At 43.2% G+C, this 13,618-nt stretch overlaps 1 protein-coding gene across 4 annotated transcripts in view; it reads right to left on the bottom strand.

Annotated features, from left to right (window-relative positions):
* The window catches only part of SULT4A1 (sulfotransferase family 4A member 1), a 30,483-nt gene extending 17,297 nt beyond the window's left edge, over positions 1 to 13,186 (bottom strand). For 3 of the 4 annotated variants that reach the window (XM_075051848.1, XM_075051847.1, XM_075051849.1), the window contains exon 1: positions 12,968 to 13,186. In XM_075051848.1, the coding sequence (XP_074907949.1) occupies positions 12,968 to 13,136 (169 nt within the window). In that variant the 5' untranslated portion in view covers positions 13,137 to 13,186. The remainder of the gene's footprint in view (positions 1 to 12,967) is intronic. The other variant, XM_075051850.1, reaches the window with a different exon arrangement.
* Between the last annotated feature and the right edge of the window lie 432 nt (positions 13,187 to 13,618).

Below are 13,618 nucleotides of genomic sequence, written 5' to 3'. Positions count from 1 at the left end.
CTGTGATAAAAACCTGCAAATTCCAGCAGTAGCTTAGGAGAACCTTTTAAATTATCTGTGAACCTGCATTTTGCATTTCTGCTCTGCGTAACAGCATGTACAAAAGCAGCCCAGTCACAGCAGTTTGAAAGTCTGCTAGTTGAGCTGCACCGTCCTTTTCTGTGATGCCTAATCATGCACAGAAATCAGGACTCATTAAGAATCCTACCATGCTTACAGCATCTGCTATCATGATTGGAAACTCTTCGTTTGTACCCTTTTTCATGGCCAATGCCTCAGCAACAACAGCAAAGTCAGTTCACGGCCACTCTGCTTCTGCTTATCAGTAAATATAACTGCTGCAGCAGTAACCAGACAGCATAGCAAGATAGCCAAAACTCTGCAACACCACAGCTACTCCTTTCTGCTTCTAGGCGTTAGGTGACTTTTGACGTCAAACTTGGTCTCTCTAGGAGGGAGAAATATTCTTTAGTGCAGCTGTTCTCTGGCTCCTTGCACTACTTTCTGGCCACTGGCACATTCCCATGCAGCCACCGAACCTCAGATTTGTTCAAAGTGAAGTGGCAGATATGAAACCATAAAATTTCCTGTGAAATTTTGCTTCCCTACATGGTGTCTAACGTAGTTTATTTCAGTGTTCTGCCCTCCATATCAGCTAACATAGGACAAACCTGCAACTCAAGGATGCAAAGGTCTTTGGTATGTTCCTGTTATTCACCTCTTGTTTGGAAACCACATGGAAAAATAAAATAAAGAAATATTCATGTTAATACTAACAGTCTTCTAGCACTCTCAATTAGTTGCACTTCATTTGATCTACCAATGCTTGATCAAGTTTCAGCTAATACAATGCAATGGACCCATTATGACTCATAATTTTTTTATAACATTGGTAGATGTAAGTGCTCATTAAAAATGAGGGCTGCTAAAGCTGTCAGATTGGCCTAGCAAGTGCTGTAAAGCGATTCCCCACATAGTTGTTCTAATTGCCTGCAAGCTCATTCCCCTTTCACCAATTTCAGTGTGTATCTCCAGGTAAGCATGACAGATTCATCTTCATGCTAGAATAGTGGAGGGAAAAATAGATTTTTCCATTAGAAGAAAACAATTTCCAAACCATAAAAATATCTCCTTTTGAGGTCTCTATTTTCAGGTTCTCCTACATATTGGAATTCCAACTGGCTTAAGAATAGACATTTTCATTATCAGATAGTGATATCAAATCATATCAGTTTAATAATAAAAATAATGTATACACCTTGATACTGTATTTTCCAATTCTTCTGTTGCTAGATGACTCAGGATTCAGAATAAAGGCTGAAATTTTGATGTTATATTGCCAATATTTTTGACTGACCAATTAAATATATATTAGTGGGCCCAATTTTCAGAAAGGCCTGAATACTCATCCTCTAAGATTAATGCCCCTTTTATGTGGCCTACATGCCCCTAAGTTTAATAGTGACCTGTCAAGGGACTCTGTGGAACATGATGAAACTGAATTCAGATCTTCTGAAACTGATGGCAACAGCTTAAATAAGATTGGATTTAAAACAAGTGTTAACTGCACGGCTTCCAGTAACATTCAGTAAGCAGAGTCTTGGATTTTTAGACTTACTAATCAGTTTATTTTTCCACTTGCAGATACTGACTTTTAAAAGAAAACCAACAGGCTAAATTCTGCTTGTCTTTCACTAGACTTACATCATAGAATGCAGACACAGGTCCATTAGGTCTGACTTGTGTTTCGAATGTGTTTCATCAGAGGCTGTAATCAGCAAACTATGAACACCGTATTCTATTTAGGACTAAAATGTACTTTCTGTTTGGTAAAAAAGCTGTCACTGAACTGTTTACATACATATATTATCCATAGAATTATTGCTACTAATATATATTGCATAATATAGTATCCTAAAGCACTGCTTTAATGAACTGGTTACAAACCAGTGTTATTTTCAGCTAATGCATTAGTACTATTTTTAAAAAATGGCCTGAGTCCTAATTCTCCCTTACATTAGCACACTCACTACTCAATAGAGGACAGGATGAAAAGTGTAGAATCGACCACAGTGCATCTCAGACCAGGCACCGACTGTTGAGGATCTCCACTTCCATACGGCAAGCCAGGCAAGGCAGTATGTTTCACACATAACACCAACAGAAGCAGCCTGGAGAAAAAGGCCTAGTGATGCTTTTACGCATGCTGGATCCTAAAGCTGGAGCAACACTAGTAAATAAAACACACCAGGGCCTGTTCTCTGGGAGGACATGTGGGACAGCTGAACCCACATCCACAGAGATTGATTTCCCAAAACAAGGCAGCCTCGTCCATAGCCTCCTGGGAACAGTCCCTGGCTCCAGCTACCTCCCACACCATGCTGAGGAGCATGCTGTCTGAGAGAGAGCAAAACTGTCAGGGAACATGCTAGCAAGAAAATAGCATGGATGACAGCCTGTTGGAGCCTCTGCCTAGTGTACTAGTGTAGCCACAGTGAAGCAGATAACTGGATTGTCTATGTTGTGTACCTTAGACTTTATAAAACCAGAAGAAAAATAGCTCAAGAGTCACGTACTCCCTAACCATTGCATCTAACCAATGGCTACCCCCATGTGTCCCAGCAGGCAGAGGCCCACAAGGCAAAAACGTCTTGAGGACAGCTGGGGCAAAAAGTGTTTCTCTTCTGTCCCTCTCAATAAGCCACAACATCCTCACATGCACTGCAGCAAGGACTAGGCAAGTAGTGTACTAACAGCTCTAAGAACTAGGAGTCAGGTCCACAGATTGCTCAAAATCTAGGGATCAAAATAACAAGAAATCACAAGTTTGTCTTTATTTGCCTTCTGATTGATGAGTCTTAATTTGTGTCTTCATGCTTGTCTCCACATCCATGATTTCATCATATCTAGGTGTCCCAGATTTTGTTACAGGTCCTTCACTGACAGCTGATATTGGTTGGTAACTGATATTTCTTGGTATCAGATATTCAAAGGGAAAAGTATTTTACTCTTCTCTTCAGGCTTTAGCTGGGCTGGTAAAATCTGTTCATGTCTATGGATGCTCATCATGTCTGCACCAGCTGTCATCACCAATGGGGCAGTTTGTGTGAAGTTACTCCAATTCACTTAAAATTAAATCAGCCAAATTAGCTTAAGGAGTTTCTATTTTTGGCATCAACTTACCTAGCAATTTTTGCCTGAGACAAACTAGAATGCATCCACACAAAATACTCTGTGGGTGATTCTTCAAGAGAAACGACAAACAGCAGGCTAAGGACACCAACATCCTGCACTAGCACAGATGCTTTTAAAAGAGGACATCTACACCTACACCCTTAGATTATTTCTCTCTTTCAGTTTTTACTCGCCAAACATGCTCCCATGGTATAAGAAAGCACAACACCTATCATCCTAAAACAGAAGGAAAAAAATGTATAGTATAACATGTCAGGAACATGAAAATAACAGATAAGCCTGCTTGCTCCCTTACCAACTGTCTGGCAGAATCACATCCCTTTTCACCCTTCAACCTTTTCAACCTATTCAAGGTTGACCAGGTCTGAAGTCAACCCAGTACATTCAGTCCTTACCTTCTTTCCCCAGGCTCCTCCCTTTGATGGACATCCTCACAACCCAATTAAGAGACACCATGCTTTTCATGATAATAGCGCGAGCATGTAGGATTGTGCAGTCACACCAAAGCATTGGCCAACAGGACAGTAATTCACAGGGGAAGAGTACTTTTATTGGCTCGTCTATGCTACAGGGCAGCTGCTGTCTCAAACATCTGAAAATTATCTGGCAAATTTTGGCCATGTAAACTAACAACAGTACCTCCTCACATTGATGGGCAAAAGGTATATTAGCAAATTTTCAAATCTTACCTCCTCTCTGCAGCACAAATAAGAAGGTACATGCGCTTACCCCAATCTTACCTCAGTTGTATCCTGCCCTTCTGCTTCCTCTGGCAGTCCTATTCTCCTAACCTTTTAGAGCCTGTATCAAAAACATGCCTAAATTGCATCATACATTACCCCAGCAGGAGCTCACAATCTCCAACAAAGTCCCCCCACCGTGTATAATTTCCCTTCATTTTCATACGGGTCACACAACACTATACCAAGGAGGACAATGCAGAAGAGAACTCTGCTGTAACGACAAGTCATTGTTTTTTAAAATCACTCTCAAGGACTTCATTAAGTCGAAGAGAAGTGCATAGTTGTCCTAGAAATCAGTGGCGCTAAGGGTAACTATATCACTTTCTGTGTTCTGTTCTACAGAGTCGTAATATGGTCTGTGGCTAAATGCAGAGCCTCATAGTGAGCTCTGCCGATTGAAATAGGATCAGAAGGCAGGAGACAATAGGGCATCCATATTAGAAACTTGTGTGGAGGTAGTTCTCATACCCTTTGCTGTGAACATGTTCCTCTCCTCATATGGTTAGTGCATTTCAGAAGACATCTGTCACTTCTTAAAATGCAATTTTATGCCTCAGTTTCAAACCCTTCCAGGAAATTTGTTAGGCAAAACCTGCCTACACATTAATGTGTATTTGCATATATTAGGTGGTTAAATTGCAAGAAGGCAGCACACCAATAGTATAATGTGAAACCATTGCAGATAAGAGTTACACATGTAAAAAAAAAAATAAGCAGCACATTTTTGTTTCAGAATTTCAAGAAATATTGTTTATCATTTATTTATGAAACTACACAGCCTGTTTAGTCAGCTATTGGTTGTCTAAGGTCAGGGAGTAAAGCATTTTATCTCAAACAGAATCCTCCTCATATTATAGCTGCCCTAAGCAAAATCATTCCTGCAAGGTACCTATGCCCCCACTCATATTTAGCACACAGTCATTCCCTCTGTCTGCTGAATGCAAACTACAGCCATTTCTATTCTATTCCTATTGCTGCTCTTCAGAATTAGAAATGGAAATAGATCTAATTGGGAGTACAAAAGAGGATCAGCCAATCTATATCACCATGGGTTTTCTCAGTATTGCAGCAAAATCCTTGAAAAGAACACACTTTCTGATAGAAAACACTGGTGTTCCAATAAAAGGACTGACATTGATCATTATTAATGTGCACTTCAGCTATATATACATAGAGCAATCCAATTTTTGCAATGCCTGTAGCTGTTCTGTGCTACTTTGGCAATCCTGATCAGCAGTAAACAGGCTTTTAACTGGATGGTTAACCTAGGTTTACGACTGCCTTGCATCAACAGGACACTGCAAAGCAGCCAACGTACTGCCAAATCTGGACTGCTGCACGTATAGTCAGTGTGTGTCTTCTGAACAGGATTCTCATTTCGCCTGCTTCACACTTGTCTCATTTTGTAGCGAATGGCTAATTCAGCACCATTGTCTACATCACATACAGTGATCTAATGTCATCATATTTCATCTAGAACTTGCAGCCTTATAAAGGATGATGGCCTTCACATCCTGCACTATAAACAGCAGGTGGGTAAAAGCACATGAAAAAAAGCAGCACTGATGGGACAATACAGGGGGTAGTTCCTTCCCCCCAGCATAGGGTGTATGAATCCCTACTGTACCCAAAAAGAGAAAAGTCTTCATTTAATAAAAGACTGCATAATAAGAATGAAAAATGATGTGTGCTTAATCTAATTCAGTCCAATGTTCAAGCATTTTGCTTCCTTTCATTAATATCTTCACTATGAAAGATGAACATTAACACGAGAATGACTGGCTGTTGGGTTTGGCTGATTTACATCATCTTCTAATTCTTTAGTCTTCGAGGTCATTATCATCTAATCCAGTTAACAGTGATTTCACATGTCCAGATTACACTTTTTACGCAGGGTAAAACTTTTTTCTTTTTTTTCCCCTGAGCCTGCTTTCAAAAAGCAAGTTGCTTGAGTTTTGCACTACTTCACAGCAGGGAAGCAATTATGCTACATTTGCAAAAGACCCAGCAAAGCCTATTAGGTAGCTGGAGAATTCTTCCTCTTCTGAACCATGTGTTCTGTCTCTAGTAACATCTCTCCACTAGTTTGATAAAAGGCTCATGAGAGAAACACTGCTAGCTAGATAACAAACAAGTTCTCCTTAACAGATTTTTCTTCTCCACCCTTATTTCCTGTTCAAGCCATGTAAGGACCTATTCAATTCTACTACCACTGAAATCAAGTCAAATGCATTAGTGGCAAATTTAACATTGTCTTCAATTACTTATTATTTGATGTTTTTATTTATCATTTCTTTGCCTAGCAGTATTTAAGACTGAGTCGATACCAGAAGGTATTTTGAGCTATACATAAATAAAACAAGATGGATCCATCTCAAAAGGACTTTCAAAGCACAGGAAATGAGTGGCCCTAACCACCAGAAACACTTGTCTAGAGGTGTTAACTTTCTGCACCTGAGTGGTCCTCAATGGAGCAAGTTTAGGCAGCAGAGTATTTACTCTTCTAATTGGTGGAAGGTCCATGACTTCAGTCACCAAGAGCATGAAATCAGATTCAAATATGGAGCCTGTACATCAGTCCCTAAAAGGACAGCTCACAAAACATATCTCCATCACGCAATGCAGTTTGCTGTTCCCTTTCTGCTTCCGTAAGAAGTCCATTCTTTCTGGCCAGTTGGTATGAGAACTGATGCACATTCATATCGCATTAAAATGGAACAATATCTGAGCTTTAATAATTACTTAAGATAGAGGAACCAAGTAACTGTGATGTTATTGTAAAAAAGTTAAATACCATATTCTGATTTGAAAGACATTAACTTGTTCATCCACATTCATGAAACTAACAGATGTTTCCTATCATTCCATGTCACAGGGAAGAGCTTGTAAGCATGCATAACATTGCCTCAAAAAACAAAGGTCAAAGGAAAAGAATCCCAAATGTATTTTGTGTAAAAATCTCTATTTTTAAGCCAACCTCATGATTTCTTGAGGCATGCTTCTGGGCCAGTAACATTTCCATTCATTCTTTAAATGAAAATGGATTAAGCTTAAGGTATCAAAATGCCGCATAGAGAATAGGACTATAAATCCAGAAGAGCAGAATCTAGCTCTTTTGCAACTGCAAAACTGTTGTTATAAAAAAAATGCCAACAAAACTCTTGGGAGGAGTTCCATGTGAGAACGCCGGAAATTAAGGCAAGTCAACTGAGTTAACACACAAACATCCATGTGGATGCTCACATTCCCTGAGGAGCCTTAGCTACAATGGCATAAGGCCACCTCAGACTTGCTATTACCAGGGTAAAACTCTGCAATCAACCTCAGCTGCCTCCTGTCACTGTGTCTGACAGCTCCCAGCCTAGAAACTCCCAGAGCTTGGGCACATCCCTGGGCAACCTTTCAGTCTGATTCTCCTTTCATTTATGACTCCACAAATCAGGACTGTCAGAAGTGTTGGACCTATGCATATCTGGGTAGGTGCGAAGAATTGGATTCCTTGTGCTTAGGCTTATCAGTCCGTCACATCATGCAGAGGCCACCAGTACATGTTAGCTAGTTAGGCAGCAAGCCAGGGCACTGAGAAAGTACAACTTACCAAGCCATAATGGAGGTATGCTTACAGGCAGGTAACAGAGGACATAGACACAGTGATTCCCTGACATAATACTCAATCGACATAGCTCTGTGCGGACCTGTCACCTACTCACCTATTGCTACGGCATGTAAGTGCAGATATGTTAGCTGGTTAGATGTCCACAGACTGCAGGACACCCCTGCAAGCATAGGTCATATGTAGCCACATAACCTTAGTCAAGCAATAATACTCTTTAAATTGAATAATAAGAGTATTATTGTGCAGTACAATAATGCTTAAAGAACCAGAAACCAAATCTTACCAGTAAATATAACCTCACTGCCAAGAGATTTTTATAGTCTGCAGAAAACATGAAGAGTAGGATTGCGCAAGACAAACAAAGCAAGATTTCACACAAGGCGTAGTCATTTGGTACATTTTCTTTATGGTGTATTTCTTAAATCAAGACATTTTGCCAGTATGTTTTTATAACATGGTCCCACAGACAGCTAAGACTGACTGGAAGGTGAAGGGGAAGAAACAAGAGGCCAGAGATAAGAAATCCTTAAAGCAATTTCACAGCCAAAGAAAAGCTACATGTGTCTACGTGCCCAATGGTTCAAGCCTCCCTTTGCCTAACTCTTGAGTTTTGAGCACCGAGTCTGATGAAAGAATATTCTAGATGCTGATGAGCAGAAGTCTTATTAATTTTAGTGGAGAATCAGACAAACGAGAAAAGTGAGGTTTACATTGTATCCTCTTTATCTGGTTCACAGCCCAGCAGCTGTGACTGTCACTGCTGTAATGGTCAATGGATCGAACAACTGTTTCCCCATAACAGAAGAAAACCCTGGGACACAGCGTCCCTGGCATGGAAAGATTAACAGGGATTACAGTACAAGGGAAATGGGCCATGGAAGAATGCAGACAGAGCCCCTGACACGTGGCAGAGAAAGGGGAAGGACAGAGCTTCTCCCATCAGCCAAGGAAGGGACTGGGGCACACCAGTGTCCCAGCAAGAGGAGGGGTTGGATTCAGGAGCACTGGAAATAGAAGAGGATAAAAGAGTGGTATGCATGCAGTGGGAAAGGCATGCAGAGCAGGAGACAGAAAACCCACAATGCGTGCAATGCACTTTACCAACAGATGCAACGAGAAGCATGACCTTCTTCTGTACATACAGAAACTTTTAAGCAAATAAAATAATGGACAATTCAATTTAACTTTCTCTGGTTGATTTCATATAACACTGGATGTAAGCGTTAAAGAATCTTAAAGAGAACTCAATGAACACACACAAGAAAGCTGTCCTTGAACTGATGCGCAAATTCACTGCTGGCACTTCATCAAGCCAAATGCCTAGAGTCAGCCATCATATTCCCTACAAGCTAATGGGTAGTTATAAAAATCCAGTGCTGCAAGGAATGTTCAAAATGCTATCTATAAAAAAAACCACTTCCAGACAGGTAAAGGACATATCCAGAATTTGCTCTTCTGTCTGGCACTAAACGAAAACGTTCTCATGAACTGGGCAAGTATTAGCTTCAAGTCCAGCCAACAACTGACATTTTCCCACACAGAACTCCAGAAAATTATTTAGCAAAATAATCAACATGGGAGAGACAGCTTCATTATTAATGTAAATAGCTCACTTTCTCAAATTACCAGTTTTGCAAAAGGCATTAATTTGTGGGCTTTGACCCAAGAATGCAAAATGCATATTCGTTCAGAACAGATACAAGATGGTATTGAGAGCTGTTTTACACCATTTGTGTGTAAAGCAAATGGACAGATCGTGTACAGTCAGGGGTTAGCATTGTTAAGACACAGCAAAATACCAAGTGAACCTGGACTCAATGCTATCTTTAGGGACTGATTTAATTCCACTGAAATAATCGACCTTAACAGACAGGGACAGGCTAATCTAGCTCTTAGCATGGTGACTGAGGGAATACCACGAAAGAATTTGCTTATTCATTAATTCTGTAGTTTAAGCTTGTAGAGGAGAATTTTAATCTTCAAGTAGGGTACAAAAAGCCCACAGTATGAGAGGGTTCAAGAAAAGCTGTGACAGAGGCACAGTATTTCCTACTAACATTGCATCTGTATCTTACCTGTAAAGCAATCTGTTGCGCGAGCTCCAATTATTCAATGCTGAAGAGAATGGTATTCCATTCTACATTTGCAGCTACTGTAAATCTCAGTGCATCCCATTCAGCCTGCCCATTCTATACTACAAAGTTATATGAAAGATGAAACTTGTGATTTCATTTCTTCAAGAGCAGTAGCACGCCTGATTTTAAATTATGCATCATGATAAAAAGGTTTTCTGTAATTACAGTTCTACCACATGCATATGTATAAGCATATACGCACATTCACATATTTACATGTCTGAATGAGTCTCTGGGTTTTAGGCATAAGCTTCTCCTAGTCCAGCACCTCCCCAAAGCTATTAACGTTGATTGGACACAGGTGTTAAGAATAATTAAAGATATAAGGAATATTATTATTTAGCCATCCATCAGTGGAAATCACATTAAAGCAGAGTCATCTTCCATTAGGCTTATTACATTATTCCTAGTAAGGCCACTGGTACATTCAATTTTCTACCATTATTGGACCAGCTTTTTCCTGGGTCACTCCCAATTTACCAATATTTGTAACTATTTCCAAGCACTATCTCCATTTCACATGTTTAGAGCTGTATTGTCTAGTCTTGCAGAGCATAATGTCTTCAAAATGGCATACGTACTACTTCATCAGTCCCTAGGATTACTGAAGTAGTCCTGACCCTATAAGCCACTTGCTCATTTTCTTTGACAGATAAACCAACATACAGTCAACAGCTACTGATGGAGCCTTCTGCTACTAGATTGTAGCACAGGGCTCAGTAAGAGCTAGAAGCTCTGGCCTCTCACACATCTAGCAGACAGACTTGTTTGTGTATTTTCCACAGTTTGAGCAGATGGAGAGCTGGTGAAACACTAAACAAAAACTGATTTCCTTAAGAACAACAAAAAGAAGTTTTCTACCAAATCTATCTGACATTGGTGCATTTTTCTTTTCCTAAAATTCTGTTGTCAAAAATATTATTGAAATTTTGTTCAAATGTAATTTATCAACAGGAGCTAGATAAGTGGTCCCAACCACGTTTTACCTTTAAAGATTACCAAAAAAGCTAAAGTATTTCAACCCACAGAATTTTATTTTGTGCATGAAATCTGTTTTGTAAACCCACTTTTCTGATTACAGCAACATTATGAATATTCTGATTAGCTCCAGTAAAGAGAAGAATCTTTGTCAATGCTACTGAGAGACAGGAAGATGAAGTTGTAGTTAAGGTAATGCAGAAGAGCTTGGGGTTCTGGATTTAATTTCTGGCTTTGCTGTAGCCTTCCTGCATGACCTTGGCTAGATCTATGGAAACCATATAAGGGCAGGCTAATTTCTACTGACATGCTTGTCCCTAGCCAGCAGACCCTTTGACAATTGATTCAGAAGCCCTAAATAAGGCACTGAACTGTAAGCCACATAGGATCAGCTGACAAAACAAGTTCCAAGGGCCTCAGTAGACTTCAGGCTACCTAAAGGTAGAACTTGCAGACATTATTATTATCTAGAGCCTATTCCCATGACAAAGGCATCAGATTTCTCAAGACCTAAGTATTCTCTTTCCTGGCAAGTAAAATACTATGGCACCTATTTTGATCCCAAGGCTATTCCCCCAGTTCCTTCACACAACACCGTACCTTCAGTTTTGGTGCCCCAGTTCTGGATCTTCCTTTTCCTTCTTCCACAGTGACTGTTAGTAAATCCTCTTGTAGTAAGCACTGCCACTACCTTTGTAAGTGGACAGTTCCCTGTCACTAGCCTCAGCTGGGACCCCAAGAGACCTAATATGATGTTGCTATATTCACAAAACAATAGCAAATTAAATATGATTACGCAAGCTGGCTTTCCACGGCCAACTGTATAGCCATCAAAACTAGGCTGCTGCCAGCTAATATATTAGCTATATTGTACCCGGCTGCTGGAAACTGAGGTTAGCTGAGGATATTTAACGATCCACCAATATGAAGGGGGGGTGCAATATTAACACAGGAACATTGTAAACACAGATTTGCAAAACTGAAATCTTAAAACTGAAAGAATTAAACAGTGTTCTTGCTGCATGCTATAAATCTTTAGAAGAACAATAAAGATGTGGCTGTCTACTCCTAATCCTAGAATTTGGGGGGCCATCCTTCTACATACTATCCCTTATCTAATGCATGCTTCTATCAAGCTCTACCCAGTCTTTAACAGCATCACTAGTAATGAAATATCAAAAAAATGTGAAGACAAGTATTTGAAACTGCTTAAGAAATGATAACATAATAGATCCCTCATTGTAGAAAACGTGTATATGTTTGAAGCAGCACACCAAGAAACTGAAAAGCATCATCCATTCATGCCACAAACAAATAAGTCAGAAATCTATGATACTGAAACGTCATTTTACAAGGGTATTTACAGAGCTAGCATCCGTCATCTCTAGTGGACTTTGTCTTTTCTAGAAAGAGATCTTATTGTCAGGAAAAAAAGTCACTCAAGAATGCACTTGAGGGAGAGTCTATCTGGTTCTATCAGGCGGGTTACAAAGCTACCATGTTGTCTGCCTCTTTGCAGGCAGCACTACATCCGCGTTAGTTTTGTTTAAACATTTTTGCTTAGAAACGCAGACACTGAGAAATCAAGCAATACGATATTAAAAGCAGACGCCCGAACGGCCTAAAACAGCCGAAGGATGCGTTCACCGGGGTCACGCACACTTTCACTGCTAACAGGAGATATTTCTGGCGATTCGGGCAGCGCAGCGAGAACGCACTTTGCGCACATGTTCTCCCCGAGCGACCGGGGCGGCCGCCTCGGGAGCGCAGTCGGGAAGGCGGTAGAGGAGGCAGCAAACCTGTACGCCGCATCAGGCATCTGTCCGCACGCCGTAATACGTTCCTGCTTTTCCACACCTACGCCGGGAGACATTTCCCTTGCCGGGAGCGGCATCTTTGTCCCCGAACGGTTCGGCTGGCGGGCACCAGCGCCACCGAGGCCGGGACCGCCGAGGCCGGGACCGCCGAGGCCGGGACCGCCGGCTTCTCCCTCACGCCGGCGGGGACGCCCCCCCCGCGGCGGGCAGTCCCCTCAACCCTGAGGGTCCTCAGCGGCCGCCGGCCCGCAGGGCGGCCCCTCGCCTCCCGGGCGGCCGGCGGCAGGGCGCAGGCCTCGGCCCGGCCTCCCGCGGGGGACACGCCGCCGCCGCGCAGCGCCCGCCGGGCGGGGTCGGCCGCCGCGGCCCCGGGGCCGACGACCCTGCGAGGAAGGGTGAGGGGAGAGGAGAAGCCGCTCCCGCCACCCAGCCCACCCCGCCTCGGGGGCAGCCCCAGCCCGGGCGGGGGGCCCGCCCGCCTACCTGATTTGGGGTAGGTGACAATCCAGACGTCGCTGTCCCTCACCGGGAAATTGGCGATCTCCTCCATCTTGCCCCGGCAGAAGGGCGGCAGCCGCACCCCATTGTACTCGAAGTACTTGCTCTCGAACTCGCCGGGCGTGCTGGGGGTCTCGGCCTCGCTCTCCGCCATCCTCTCCCCTGACAGGCGGGCGAGCGGCGGGCGCGGCGCGGCAGCCCCTGCCCCCGGCACGCCCCCGCCCACCCACGCACGCACCCGCGGTGACGTCACGCGCGGCAGCCGCAGCGCCCGGCGGGCGGGAAGCGCGTGGCTGCTCTCCCTCACAGCCCGCTCTTCTCAGCCCCGCGCCGGGCCAGCGGCCGCCGCCGGCTGGGGCTCGGGACGGAGGGCGGACCTGCCTTCCCCCGCTTTTACCGCAGCTCCGCGGCAGAGGAGGAGGAGGAGGAGGCGGCCCGGCCTCAGAGAGGGGAGCTGGCGGGCTGGGGACGTGAGGAAGAGGGGGGTGAGCGGCGGCAGCAGCAACGGGGACTCGCCCCCATCCCTGCGCTGAGCCCAGGCACAACGCGCAGCAGACAGGCAGGGAGGGAGGAGGGGGTAAAAGGGTGAGGAAGGGGGCACGCCGGAGGGGTGGGGTTGTTTGGTTTGGGGGTGGT

The sequence above is a fragment of the Buteo buteo genome, chromosome 19 (genome assembly GCF_964188355.1).
Source record: "Buteo buteo chromosome 19, bButBut1.hap1.1, whole genome shotgun sequence".
NCBI classification, from domain to species: Eukaryota; Metazoa; Chordata; class Aves; order Accipitriformes; family Accipitridae; genus Buteo; species Buteo buteo.
The sequence above is the reverse complement of the archived record's forward strand: the minus strand, read 5'-3'. Positions and strand labels throughout refer to the sequence as shown.